This window comes from Pistacia vera, unplaced genomic scaffold, assembly GCF_008641045.1.
Source record: "Pistacia vera cultivar Batoury unplaced genomic scaffold, PisVer_v2 Contig500, whole genome shotgun sequence".
Classification (NCBI taxonomy): Eukaryota; Viridiplantae; Streptophyta; class Magnoliopsida; order Sapindales; family Anacardiaceae; genus Pistacia; species Pistacia vera.
Genome location: NW_022196336.1, coordinates 211,168 through 226,805, shown reverse-complemented (window position 1 = coordinate 226,805; position 15,638 = coordinate 211,168). Strand labels below are relative to the sequence as shown.

The window sequence follows — 15,638 nt, the reverse complement described above, 5'->3', positions numbered from 1 at the left end:
AGAACCATTTGCCTGAATAAACACATATATTACGTCATTGATTTCAGATTTATATTTTCTTTTTTAATAAATGTTTGCAGTTTGCGTAGGACTTATTTTTGTTTTCTTAGAATGCCCTTACTACAAAAGTTTACTCAACAGAAATATAAAATAGGTCTATTTTCTTTAAACAAGATTTTAAGTTAAATAAAATATTTTCAAAAACCCTCGTAAAAATACTTGATAAAGTTAAAAATATGTGATTTACTCCGTGATTGGAAGACCATTTTGCATAAAAGGATAACAAATGGCATCCTATCAACCAAAGAACAAAGTACCATGTGTTCCCATAACAACCAATCATCTTCCCACAAAATAAGTGGATATATATATTACTTTTCTTCCCTCCACATGGCTACTGCTACCCTTATCTTACAGCCTTAGCTTACCTCAAATTCAATGGCATTCATTTCCACTACCCCACTATCCGTCAAATCTCTTAACCTTTCTTCTTCTTCTTCTTCTTCTTCTTCTTCTTCTTCAAAGGCTCCCCATCACCTACAATCTTTCTCAAAGCCATTACGGGTATTTTGTCATATCAATTCTGAAAAGGAAGGATTAATTCTTGGTGAGTACACAACTTTTCTCATGCAATTTACTTTCTACTCTACCACATGACTGACTTTTACTTGAAAAGGAAGATTGTTCCTACACTGCAAAACCCGGCAACTGGAGAACCTTTGTTTCAACTGCATTGGCAGCTGCAGTTGTTGCATGTAGCTCCGACATCTCTGCTCTTGCTGATCTAAATAAATATGAGGCAGAAACTCGTGGCGAATTCGGGATAGGATCAGCTGCCCAATTTGGTTCTGCAGATCTCAGGTTCATTTCTCTTTTCATCACTACTCTTCAACTCTAAACAGACTACTGAATTACCTCTGCTTACTATGCAGGAAAGCAGTACATGCGAACGAAAATTTCAGGTGATGCTTTATCTCTTTCAATTGTCTTTGCATTCTATAGCCTGAAATTTTAATCCAAATTTGGATAACAGAGGAGAAAAAGCTAATTTGATGATGAAAATCTCAAATTTCCCCTTAATTCAACCTCATGAAACAAACAACACCGGCAACTAATCATGCAACATAATATTAATCTTAAGAGGATGTAATTTATTTCCTATCTTAGAAACTGAATAGTGCATTATGAAGTTCTATCTTTCTGCTTCTCTAAAGATAGATAAGCACATGACACTAAGTAAGCGTAACATAATGTAACTTAAACGGGGAGCAAAGGAAAAAAAGAAAGGAAAGAAAAAGAAAAACTGAGATTTTTAAAACATCCGTTTCCCAAATTTAATCTACCAAACATTTTAAAACACTATATAGATGTGAGCTTCTTCGGTTTGAGCTGAGTGGTCAATATTGTCCTTTAATGAGATTTAATAAATAAAAGTATTTCTATGCATTCTAGTATACTTAATCAATCTAAATGGCTGAAACAGAAGAGCAAATTTCACTGCTGCCGATATGAGAGAATCTGATTTCAGTGGTTCAACCTTCAATGGTGCATACCTTGAGAAAGCAGTTGCATATAAGGCTAATTTTACAGGTATACCACAGAGCATTACACTGCTAATAGGAACTATAAGATGATCTAGTGGCAGGTAACTATCAATAGACTTACTATTCTTCTATCCACTGAAAGGCAGTCATCTAGTAGTAAAGATTACATATAAATGATCACTAAACCCTCTTATTTACTTAATAGATCATATCTATCTGTCCTGCTAATACCTTTTATCTCTGCCTATACCTCCAGCAACATTTAATTTTGGTTTTCTTTCCCTTTTGCCTCCATGGACATTTTGGTTCAGCCATCAATCCCAGCACTATCACCCTGTGTACTGGAAGTGCAAAGTTAGGAGGGACTTCTTCCTGCAATTGATTCATATTGCCACACTGGCTTATGGAGCCATTGGGTGCACTGGCAATGGCTTGCTTTGCAACTTCCTTACCAGACTGCAGAGACTCGTTTCCACAACCCTTAGGAAACCATCTGTTAGCCCAAATTTTTGCAGGTGGCGGATAAACACAGGGCATAATCCGCAAAATTGCTTTATTTTTGTGTGCATTAGTCTTACATGTCTTTCCAAATGACATGCCTTTCACAAAAGATATTTGGTGTTCCCACCCATTGTCTTCACTAGGTATGGCTCTCCATGGGATTTTGTTGCAAACTTCGGTAGTCTTTGCCCCACAACCCTCAGGAAAGCATCTAGTAGCCGAAATTCTTCTATCTGCTGGATAAACTCCAGGCAAGATATCAACCACAACTTTCTTTGACAATTCAATAGACTCATATTTTAACCTGTTCGATAGGCTGAACAATCCTTCAGCATCTAGAGTCTTAGGCATGCTTACTTCCATATGTTCCATTGATGCTGTTACTGAAACCTCCTCTGGGTCTGAATCATGCACCAAGAATGGCACCCCTTCCTGAACTACACCTTTTAATGTGTCAGCGACAATTCTTCTATGTGGTCCACACCCCTCCGGGAACCCACGAAATGCATTTATCTTTGATTTCTTATACTTTATTGGAATAGTAGAACAAGCACATTTGATATTTTTGGGCTGTCTTTTGAAACTTACAGTAGGAGAAGCATCAATAGTTTCCAAAACCACATTCCAACACCAACCTAGTTTCTACTCTGCAAATTCAATGGCCCAATAAGCAATATACACAATTAAACAAAAACACTTAAGTTATTTCTTAGCTAATCCTCTTTACATTTAAGTAATCTATAATAAGGCAGAAACTTCAACAGTGATGAAATAAATCTCAAGAAATAAGTTCTATCATCAATCAATCAATCAATTGAAGAAATAAAAGTACATAAAGGGAGCGTATAAAAACTTGAATATAAAGAAAAATCTCTAACTTTTTCTACCAAAAAACATAATTAACAACACAAAGGGTACAATAAGTTAATCATTGGTGAGTTTTGGGAGGAACGAACAGCAGAGAATCCCTAAAAAAATGAAAATACAACTTACCAGCGAGGAAGATTCAAACTGCCCAGAACGATGTTAGGGTTCAATTTGATTACAAGATTATTTCACGATTACAAAAATGACTCACCTCGCCTCGTTTGCATTCCTGTCTATTGTAATTTTAACAATTTTTAACTTTTTCTAGTTTAACTACTAAATAGTAACCTAATATAGGTTGTATAAGCTGTTTGCCAAAAAGTTACTAGACCTCAAAAGATACTGCTAGAAGAATATCGAGTTTATGCATTTGGAAAACTATGATAGCTAACCTACATGAAAGTCGATTAACATGATGATCAATCGAATCTTTGGTTAAGGTCCTCCTCTCATCCTACACACACTTACACCCACATACCTTCTAACATCATCTAAAAAAGCTAGTGAAAATAAAAGCGTATTAGAAACACAAATTAATCGTTTCTACAAACTCTACTATGCCATGATAACAATGACGATACAACAATTATCAAATTTAAGTCTCTAGAAACTCCCAATGCTCCACCTTGAACTGCACCAGAAGGCATCTAAGGAGAGACCAAAGGTTAACTGATCTTTCGAAAAGGTGAAAATGAAGGTTGCAGCTAAGCTAGTGAAAAGTCAAAGGATTTGGCTCCAATGTAAATGATGATGATGGAAGTTCGCTAGATTTCTACTAATCCTGTCTGTCCAGAACCTGTTGAAGTGATGTTATTTGAATTTTGAGCAACTTCATTTCTGCTTCCTTCTGGAGAAATTGAGCTGAATGACTATGAGAGTGCCTGACAATGTGCATCAATTCTTGATGGAGCTGATCAATATGTTTTTGTAAACGAGAAATCAGCATAATGAGATTATGGGATTGAGAGTCCACATGATGAGTTACTAGAAATCAGTAGGGATTTGTTGAGAAAATGAATCTGGATTAGTAACTAGAATCATGTTTGGAGACTGAGCTGGCTACCTTGTAGAGGTACTTGATGCATGCATATACTGGTGACGCTTGGATTTATGAAGATAATAATCACGGGATTGTTGAAGCTCTTCTTCTTGAATAGTATCTAGCTAAGAATCTATGTACCACCATTCTGGATAGTCTTGTATATCTGAAGTGGCACTTAATTGAGCAGTGATGAAGCTTATACATGTTTGTTTGGCCTGGAGTAATTTCTTAGTGTAGGCTGGAGGGAAAAGTTCCCAGAGAGCATCATCATGAAAAGATAGTCATATTTCATCTAGAATTGTCTTATTTTTCTCAAAAAGGACTTTCTGAATTGACCTCAGCTCAAGAAGATTATCAAACATATTATGGACTAAATCATATGGATAGGACCTATGAAATGTGACTTGATGCTGTGAAAAACATAAGCCATCGGATCTGATAGAGTGGTGTTCTATGAGAAAACATGATGGACCATGCTATTTAGATACTGTTCAAGAAGAAGAGCTTCAATAGTCCTGTTATTATTATCTTCATAAATCCAAGCATCACTAGTACATGCATGCATCAAGTACCTCTACAAAGTAGCCAACTCAGTCTCTAGATATTTCTCCGGATACTTATCTAGATTCATCTTCTCGACAAATCCCTACTTATTAGATTCAAGTAATGGATTGTCTCGATTTCCATGATGAAGACTTGTGACACGTTACAAACTTGTCAAATGATTAAGTCAGAGTTGCAGGACAAAATAATAAATGTTTATGTCCTTTATGTTTATTCATAAAATATATAGACTATATGACAGTTTGCCAACTCAAGTGCAATATCTCCTTTGTAAAATATAAAGTCAATATTTGTAGGCAAGGAGTAATAAATGTAAACAAAAACAGAAAAATAAGAAAGGCAAAAATATCATGCTATTGTATTAAACGTGTATTAAATGAAAGCTTTTGGATTTCTCTTAAATAAAGAGAGTTCTCTTCTCGTTGGGGGAGGACGCATTGTGTAAAATCTCTCTTGCATATTTCTCTTGCATATTTCTTTCATGTATCTCTCATACTACTAAACTTTCCTTCAACTTCAAGGGTGTAGTAATATACTTATAATGATAAGAATAGCAAAAAGATCTCACATATTATTTTCATTTACGTTTTTAATGCATTTTTTATTTTCACTAGCCATTTTAGATGATGTTAGAAGGTGTATGGGATAAGAGGAAGGTCTTAACCATAGATTTGACTGATTGTCATATTGATCGGCTTCCATGTAGGTCGTCTATCATAGTTTCTCACATGCATAATACCAAGAAAGTCAATCTTTGTCTGGCCCAACTGCAGTTTCTTCTCAAAAACATAATATCATAAGAATGTATAATATCAACAAATTTGCGAAGAAGATAAACATGAGATTCTTCATCTTTTGAGAAAAAAATGTGCAAGAGAGATTTTACACAATGCCTCTTCCCTTAACGAGAAGAGAACTCTCTTTATTTATAGGGAAATCCAAAAGCTTTCATTTAATACACATTTTTTTTTTTTTTACATTTATTACTCTTTGCCTACAAATGTTGACTTTATATTTTATATGTGAGACATTGCACTTGAGTTGGCAAACTGCATCCACATCTATTTTACAGATAAACATAGAGGACAGAAACATTTATTATTTTATCCTGACAACTCTTACTGGAAAAGGTCTTTAATTATCTGACAAATTTGTAATGTGTCACAAGTTTTTATCATAGAAATTGAGACAGCACATTGCTTGAGGGATTTGTTGATCGGTCGAATCTATAGTCAAGACCCTCCTTTTATCTCACACACAGTTACACCCATATATTTTCTAACATCATCTAAAAAAACTAATGAAAATAAAACGCATTAGAAACACAAATGAAAATAATATTTTAAATTATTCCAAATAGTTATGAACCCAATATCCTCAAATCTCAATAGAGTCCATTTAGTGCCGTTGAAGTAGAATTTAGTGGAGTATATAGTTTTTGTGAAAAAATTGTTAATTGTTTGGTTAGAGAAATCTAAAATAGTTTTTTAATATTAATTTATTAAAAAGACTTTTAATATATAAAAATAGATAAAGTCAAATTTATAAGATAAAGTAGGGATGTTTTTTAAATTTCAGCATTTTAAATAATCCCAAAAATAGCTTATGGGAGAAGCTTAAAAAGTCTTAAAATAGTTTTATTTATAATCTTATAAACACTTTTGAAATATAACCAAATATCTTGAAAAAATTTCAAAAATGATTATAGCTTTAAATAAACTTTTTTAGTCATCTACTAGTAAAAAAAACTACTTAAAGGTTGTATCAATGAAGCGTATCATAAAAAATAAACAAAATCACCAAACAATTAGGAAAACATACTCTCTGAAAATTTCAATAAACAATGCACTAACTTTAGTAAAACTTATACCTCTACACTTTTTCCTTTTTTCCTGTTGTTTTTCTTTTCATTTGTTGAATGAATTAGTTTTCTGGAGTAGGTGAGTTCTGAGTAGTAGAAATGGGAGAAAGCTAAAATAAAAAAAATAATAAAAAAAAATAAAAAAGGAGTGAGGCTTAAAAAATAATGAAGGATAACATTGGAATTAATTGAGGTCTATGATAATTGATAATAAGTGGGTGATAATAGCCATCACTCATAACCAAAGTTTTAACTGTTAATCTAATACTATTTAATAATTTAAAATTCATTAACCAACGTTTAAAATAATTATCTTTAATTTCTTTTCGAGGTCTATCATATTTAATAATTTAAAATTTTATTTTTAAAAAAAATTAATATAAGAAATTTTAATTTATTTAATTTATTGTTGGGATTTGTTAAGGAAGCAAAGAAACAAATTGTTGATAGTTTCATTTTATTGAAAATTATTAAATATGTATTTTCTTTTGTCATTTTATGTATAAAATGCAAGGCGTTGCTATCACAATAAAATAGTTAATTGTAATTATTAATTATATCTTTACTGTATGTCCAGTGTTTACTCCTTATTCTACATCAATTATCGAACCACCAATTCAAATTTGTTACTTATTTTCTTCCCAATATATTGAGTTTTTTTTCTCACCTAAATAATGGCTTAATGACACTTTTTTACTCACACATTTTTAAAATACCATTTTACTATCCAAATTTATATTCCGACAGTAAATAGAGAGTAAACTTGGTCTAGACTATTGGAGCTTTTGAAGAGGATAAGCCGATAAATCTTTTGATGGTGGAATGTTAGATTTTGACAGTTGGGATTGATTAGAATTTGATTTGAAAGGGACAGTTATACAAACCCTAATTACTTGATTGCCAACGATTGGCGAGGTTGGTAAGAGTTGAGTTTGAAGGGTTTTGGTGAGTGATGATAGAGAAAGAGAATAGTGATAGTGTGAGGTCGCAAAGATGTCGAAATTAGAAATAAAACATAAATTTGTATAATAAATTAGTATTTTTAAAGTTTGTGAGTAAGAAAGTGTCATTAAACTATTATTTGGATTGGAAAAAGTCATTTACTCCAATATATTAGCTGATTAATTTTAAACAAGGGCTCAATTTCTCTATAGTGATCCTTTAAACTTTTGAGTTTGTATTTCCTAGTGATTATTATTATTATTATTTTCCCTGAAACTCCTATTCTCCTATCACCTGCAATTTTAATTCTTCTGCTTCTGGTCTGTTAATTGAAAGAGGCAATAGTTTGCTCATTGTTATTGTCATTCTGTAGGTGCGGATTTAAGCGACACACTGATGGATCGCATGGTAAAGCTAGTTAAAGCTTTCTATATATTCCTTACACATGATTAATGGAAAATGGATTTATATAATATTCTTTTAGGGAAATACGAACCAACCCATTTAAAGCTTTTAGTTTCTATTTGGAAATGTTAGTATTACAAGGACTTGAGATTATGAAGACTAATATATAGTCTCCCCTTGGCTTTAGGTACTTAATGAAGCTAATCTCACAAATGCTGTGCTGGTTAGGACAGTTTTAACTCGGAGTGATCTTGGGGGTGCTATTATTGATGGAGCTGATTTCAGTGATGCTGTTCTGGATCTTCCACAGAAGCAGGTACCATAATTAAGTTATTTATTTTGCATCACCCAAGATGTTTGATTGCAGTGCTCATTCATTTTGAACAATGTAATAGGCGAGTTGTCAAGTTCATTAATTTCTAGTCACCAATTATTCTCGAGTATTTATCCAAGTCTAATCTGCATCTTGAGCTAAGGTTATTTCCAGCAACAAATAGCTCAAGAATATGCAAAGCATTAACGTTTCCATCTTAGTTGATTCACTTCAAATTAAGTCCAAGCAATATGTGTCTTGGAAAAAAACGTGGTGGTGCTAGATTATGACATCCTCTACTTGAATTTTGAATTAAAATTCATATTGCTGTATGATGATGTAAGAATCCTTGCTATTCATTTGGTACGTGACGATCAGTATTATTTCTGCAGTTTGTCGCATAAGATTGTGGCATATCTTCCATCTGATACAAACTAGGAGTGGTTATCATCTAGATCAAATTGTTTATATGCTCCATCTAATCCTGGGTTGTTTCCTGCAGGCTCTTTGCAAGTATGCAAGCGGAACAAATCCCGTTACAGGGGTAAGCACCAGAAAAAGCTTAGGTTGTGGAAATAGTCGAAGAAATGCTTATGGTAGCCCCTCCTCTCCTCTAATTAGTGCTCCACCTCAGAAACTGCTTGATCGGGATGGTTTCTGTGACTCAGACACTGGTCTTTGTGAAGCAAAGTAATTTTGAAAACTGCTGTTGTGCCAACATCTGATATATGTACATAGATACATCAAGGAGAAGTGCAATCAAATGACGTTTTTCCCTTGAAACTCCTACATCAAAAGCTAATTAATAAAAGAATAGGACCGCAAAACTCATTTGTTTTGTGCAATTTATGAAGAAAACAATTTTTCAAAATGCTTTATTATTATTTTTCTTTTAAAATCAGTTAAGAGTACTACAATCGTGTGCATATATTGTATTATCGTATGTTTATATTTCACGTAACGTCCATAGTTTCCTCTTGAGTCAATTTACTTTAGCATTATATAGATGGATAGTGTACGTCCATGTTTTTAAAAAAATGGGGTTATTGTTCCATACCTACCCTGACGTTTCAGTTCATTTAGTCGCACTTTCGATGCAAGAAAATGTCGGACATATCCTCAAAGGCCTAGCTAGGGACAACAATTTATGGGTTATGGGATAAGTAACTTCTTGCCCAAGTTACATGTAAAGCAACTGTACAGGATGTTTTGAACAGAAATAAATCATAATACTATTTGAACTGATTATCTTTCCTATGATAAGATTAACTTAATCATTATGATATTTTTGTGTTGATGTTGTGATTTGCACTAACTAGAAGTATATAAGATTCGAGATGAAATCTAAATAGAAATTTGTATAAAATAATAATTTTAATGTTGGATCGATGTATGAATAAGAAATCAAATAATTGTACAGGGAAAAGATTTTTAAGGTTGTTAGAATATTAAGTGCAAATCATGTATCTATTATTCTTATATTGTTTTATGTGTTTTTACTGCACACAAATACGGCTTATAAAGTATTGACAAAAAATCAAATCCCTAATTTAAGTAAAAAAATATGTTTATATACTATTACAATGACAAACTTAAATTGTTTTTCACTTCTTTTTAAGCTTTGAACTTGATAGGTGATTTTTACTAATTAAAATTGAAAAAGAGCCAAAAACATTTAGTCACGGTTTTTTTTTACAAAAATTATAATAAATTTAATAAAATGAAATGAGGCCCCATAGGCCCAAACTGAATTAACACGAACTAAATCTGTTTGATTCAACACTTGTTAATTCGGTTCGGTTCAGTTCGAGTTGGCCGAACCTAACTCAAATCGGCAAATGCCCACCACTCTTGCACTTGTATCTTCTAAGTCAATGACCAAAAATTGTGTAGATGGGTAATGTATGGCTTGGTTTAGGCCTTTTAGGGGGCCTAATAAGAGTGTCTCTCTGTACCCATCAATGTCTCAAAGCCCAAAGGTGGAAGGGATAATGGACTTCTATTCTAGCTATTAATTACAAATGGTCTTTATAATCCAATATTTTTAATAGTAATATTACACATACATCATTTTTATACAACATTTTTTATACAACATTATGTGATAAAATATGATTGGTTAATTTAAAGTTAACATTAAACTTTCACCCAATCATATCTTACCACATAATGTTGTATGAAAAATGTTGTATGAGAATAATGTATATATAGTATTATTCTATTTTTAACTATATATATAGGATCTGTAGTGCTTAAAAGATGACACAAGGGCCTTGCAATTTGATGAGGTGAAGAACAGAAAGGAGAAAGAATAAATCAATAGAGAGAGGAATAGTTGAAAATTTGCAAGTAGAGTCTAATGAAAGGAGATAAGAATGGGTGGAGAAGCCTATTCCAGCTCCCAAGTGAAGCATCGGCTATCTTTTGAAGAAATCAATCGAGTTGCTTAAACTTTACTTTTTCTCCTTTTCAAGTGGACCAGCAGATTAAAGAAGAGTGAAACATTGATGATTAAACAAACAATTGGTTGTCCCCTCTATGGCATTCACCTCAAGCAATTCCAATCAGGGAATGTGCCCTCTTACCCTGTCATTCTCTTTCCTTTGGTCCTCTCTTCCCAATTCTTATGCATGCCTGCTCAATCAGGGAATGTGCCACTGTATCATTCTACCAAGCATAGCTTACTTCAAAGTACATACTATCATACAACCGATGACATAGTACATGTTTAATACGTGCAAATCCATATTCTCACATTTTGTGTACATCTGTTTATGGTTTATATATATATATATATATATAATGTTAAGAATCGATTTACCCAACGCAACAGAAAATCAAAAATTAAAGGATAAATCGATTCCTTTTTAAGCCAAAATCCAGGTACAAATTATATAATTAAAATGTTAAATCAAAATTCTATAGAAAGTATAAACGATCAATTCATGGATTAGAGATCTTATGCACGTTTAGAGGCTCTTTCAAATGTCTCTGAATCTACTTCGCTACCGATTCAACATAGAATCGAATGAACGGTGATCCACACGAAGACAATCCGAAGAACCAAAAAGGGATTTGCTAGATCCTCTATTGGCTTCAAGAGCAAGGCAAACATGGGAAAAGGGAGAGACGGCTACCTCTTTTTCAATGAATGAGTTTTAATTAATAATCAATTTTCTCATTTCCTTCAATACACATGCACTATATTAGTGCATGTGTCAAAACCCTATTCCATCAAGGAATAAGATTGGGCTCCAACCCAAATTAATCCATGTGTCCAAACACTCTCCTTTTCATATTTTATTTTAATTAATTATTATAATTAAAATTAATTAATACATTAATAAAATGTATTAACATTTAATTAATAATAATTCATTTAAACATATGCGTACATATATTTAAATATAATCTCACTGATTTGATTTAACATTAAATTTAGACAACAACTTCAGCAAATCTAATTACACTGTGAGATTACCAAAATACATTTTCGTTCTAAAAGACGAAAATATCATTTGTACAAACTGATTCTTAAATTATCCTCTATATGTGTGACCCGTAGGCTCCTCATCATATCGGCAATGAGTAGTATGTGTGTGACACACAGATCAATATTGGCCCCTAGCAAGGCATCATGGCCACCCGATAGTTTCGGATTCAACGAAATAGCTACTTGTCAACGATATGGTTACCGTGCAATCAAATCCATTCATTATCTGTTATCTCATCGAGACCGAGGTATAGAAATAATGTCAACCTTAGTTACTCTTGATATGCTTGTATTCAGTTATTGGATGACCGGAATAATAAATTGGATTAAGCAACAACTCAATCTCTCTATGGTCACAGCTTTAGTGTCATTGTCATTTACTGAATTACGCAATGAGATAACTTCTCCCGTACCCGGGAGTGATGAATCCTCTGTCGATCTACTATAGTCTTGATACACTCCTCGATGCAATCAATCACTACCGTATTGACAGCTTTTGAATAGAACTACATTGGGCTAGTATCAAACTACACCAATCATTGCACAAAACGCTCCTGTTATCTCAAGTCTAAGGATCATATGTACCACCATTTATTAGAAGTTTTATTCCATAGACACTAAGGTTACCATCTATTAGAAGATTTGTTTCATAGACACTAGGGTTACTATCTATATGGAATCATCTAGTGGGTCAGTCTAGTGAACTTGCCTACAGCAAGCACCCATGTGCTACACCAAGTTGTCGGCAAACAACCTTGACAAGTGAGATCAGTCACTGTCTTTCGACATGGTCGTTCAACACTATGATAATCTTACCATATTATCTGTGCCGTTGGTCAGAATAATATTGGGGCTACGGACATTTCTATAATGGCCATCATATATAATAATAAGGTTCTCATTATCAAGATTTGAAACATTTAATACCCTCGTCACAGTTCTACCATCCTAAGGTATCAATACATACATATATGATTTATACGATATAGAATACAATGTCTTTTATTGATCAATAAATATTATTACAAAGAGTCAATTATACAATAATTAATTGGCTCTAAGACAGATACTCTATATATAATGATGATGATGATTCCTACTATACCAATCATTTGTAAAAGTTGGCTGTTTTGGGAATGTTTCTATAAAGTCAAAAAGTACGTTGTACAATCAAATTTTTAAAACCCATAAATCTGATACAACTTATTTGTTTTATAACATACTCATGAAACCGCATTAGTTATGTGATCGAAGGATGCATTATCAAAGATGATATCTAATTTATACTCCAAAACTGTTATTATACTTAAAACATAAATTAATAAAAATTGTGATTAAACTGAAACTTGAATTAATTTGTAACTTTCTTTACGGACCATGGAAGCCATTATAAGGATTGCATGTTAAAAAGCCCGTAATGGTTCCTTTTTATTTTATTTTATTTTTTTGTATATTTAATATCCCATTCCGAGTTGCCACTATAGCAGAGTATGTAGCCAAACACCAGCATTATTATATGCATGGTATTATATACATATATAGAATTAAAAGCAGTAGGAGAGTATGGATATACCAATTAGTATAAATTTAATGGAGGAAACTGCAAGTCCAAGATTCGAGGGATAATGGAGATTTGGCATTTGGGGAACTAAGGAAGCACATAAATAATGTTGCCTCACATGTTTTTTGACACGTCAACGATATAATCTTACTTAGTCTGCAAACAACATTTTTATGAACACTAATCATGCATTCACACACACTGCATCAATTAATGCGCATGGTGTGCTGGTTTTTGGGTTGCAGGGATACTCATTGATAGTTGTTGATGAGTTATTCTTTACTTCTTTTATCACAAGTGACGCAAGGGGAAAGCTAAGAAAAGATTGTCACCACCAAATTCGAAATGAAAAAAGGGTATGCCTGCTCGTCAAACTTAGTCAGAGGCAAACAATCACTTCTCTTAAGCTTTTCGCCTATTTTATCCAATTAGGAATATGTCTCTTTCCCATGCCTTTCATACTTTCTTGTGTGTTGAGAGTTTGATACATAATGAGTCCATGAGAGCACGCCCAATTATTTTGTCGCTACGAAAGTTGTCATTGCTTTCATGCTAATCGACTTCATCCACCCTATTTAGAGGATGCTCTCCAGCCAAAGAGCATATTTTGCTTGTTAGTTTTATTATCCATCATTTGATTCTCAAAGTTTGTTTCTCTTTCTCTTGGTATTTAAACCCTGGATAATTTTTAAGAATTTAATCCACGCAATCAAGGCCACACACTATCTTCCCTTTCCTCCGACCTTCGGAAACCAACCTTCTTATCCGAGGTGGGTTACAGTAATACTTCAAGTTTTATACTACATCTTCTTTTGTATTTTTAGTCTTTTCATGTGACGGATGAACTTAAGAGCAACGACTTGAAGGCTAGCTTTTGATGCTAAGAAGCCAGCTAAATTGCTGCAGGGAAATAATATTTACTTCTTCAATATATACGATTATTTCAGCACACCATTTCAATCCATCTCCTTTCACAGGTATGTATTAAAACTGCATGTAGTTGGAGATTCAGGGCAGTCTAATGTCTTGCTACACATCATTTCTGTAATATTAACTACTTGAATCAAAATTTTAATTTATTAAGAAAAAATATATATAGTCCCATGTATATCATTAGTATATTAGTCTAGCATACCTTACTATGTATAATATGGATGGAAAGACCGAACCAAGACCCATTTTTATTTGATTTGGTTAATTGAAAATTAGATTATAATGATGAATGAGAAATTCAAATACAAAACCTTCTAATTCTAAAAGGTTTTGGGTCAAGCAACCACGCAACAACAAAAAAAAAAATGGTACTCTAGAATGAATTTGAAATGTTACTTCTGATTATGTTTCATGAGTTGCTAGATATGTGTTTGCTCACAGAATGACCAAGATAACGACCTTTATAAGCCCCAGTGTAAGTTGCACTTTGTTTTATATTCTAGAATGCTCAAGTCTTGCCCTATTATGACGTTATTTATAAGTTTCTTAATTAACTGAAAACCTTTATATTCTTTAGTAGCTATAATTTGTTTTCCAGTTTCATTACCATTATGACAATATAAAACATTGCTATATAAAATTCATCACAAGGGAAGTGTAATTATAGCAGTTATTAGAAATGGCTGACAATAAATTTGTAGCTTGCTAATTTTTCAAACAATAACTAAATAAACATAAAGGGCTAAACTTGAGGTTTCATATGTCTGCAGCTAAAATAGAAAGAAGAACTATTTCGTTGGTGTACGGAATAATTTTTATTCGCCTGATATATTTAAAGCTTAAAAAAAGGAAAATCTCGAGGTGAAAACCCATATACACTCTTCAGAGCATACATAAACGTATGAAACTTCTTCCCGTGACAAAATTAATGTTCATGGTTTTATCAAGTGGCATCCCTGCTAAGGTCGATTGTTTTTGCATCCTATTAAATGACTCATTAAACTCCTTCTTTCCTTTTGGGTATTAGTTTCTCCCTTGCTTTTCGTTTTGAATCCAAATAGGCTTCGGTCGGGTTCTATTCCATCCTCCGCCTATGAGAAAATCCACTTCTTTTCTCAGGACGCCTATCGATACCAACAGATTAGCTTCGTATTCTTCCATTAACAATATGAGGAAAGGCATTTTCTTTCCAAGAGTAAGTGTTCCGCGTTTGATACTGGAAAGTCGTAGGTAGTCAGCAAATATGATCATTATCTTAGAACTAATGGTCTTGTTTTTTAACAAAAGATCATTAGTTAATTTGATCTCTACATAAAGATTATCAAAAGTATTCTTAGGTCAACTTGTATAGCATCACATTATTATTTCCTTTTTCACAAGGACACTTTTAGGTTTTTCCTTTCGCTACTGAAAAAAAAAAAAAAAAAAGGGAAGAAAAGTCTTATTACATCGTAAAAACATAGAACATAAATCGATGTCGGAAATCTTTAAGGAACGTCCAAAATAAGGAGGAAGGCAAAAAAATACATGATAAATAAATAAATAAACAATCTAAACAAAATAAAAGAATTCCTTTTCTAATCTTACTGCTATTTATGATCTATGATCTAAT

General features: G+C 32.9%; 1 protein-coding gene across 2 annotated transcripts; it reads left to right on the top strand.

The window, feature by feature from the left end:
• The first annotated feature begins 387 nt into the window (after positions 1-387).
• On the top strand, positions 388-8,822 carry LOC116105602 (thylakoid lumenal protein TL20.3, chloroplastic). Of its 2 annotated transcripts, none has more exons than XM_031392009.1 (7): positions 388-607; positions 681-861; positions 933-962; positions 1,484-1,590; positions 7,695-7,729; positions 7,914-8,042; positions 8,542-8,822. In XM_031392009.1, the coding sequence occupies exons 1-7, from the start codon at positions 439-441 to the stop codon at positions 8,731-8,733; spliced, it is 843 nt and encodes a 280-aa protein (XP_031247869.1). In that variant the 5' UTR covers positions 388-438; the 3' UTR covers positions 8,734-8,822. The 2 variants fall into 2 exon arrangements, with proteins under 2 accessions (XP_031247869.1, XP_031247870.1); XM_031392010.1 differs by having other exon boundaries at positions 468-607; positions 677-861.
• Positions 8,823-15,638: the final 6,816 nt, after the last annotated feature.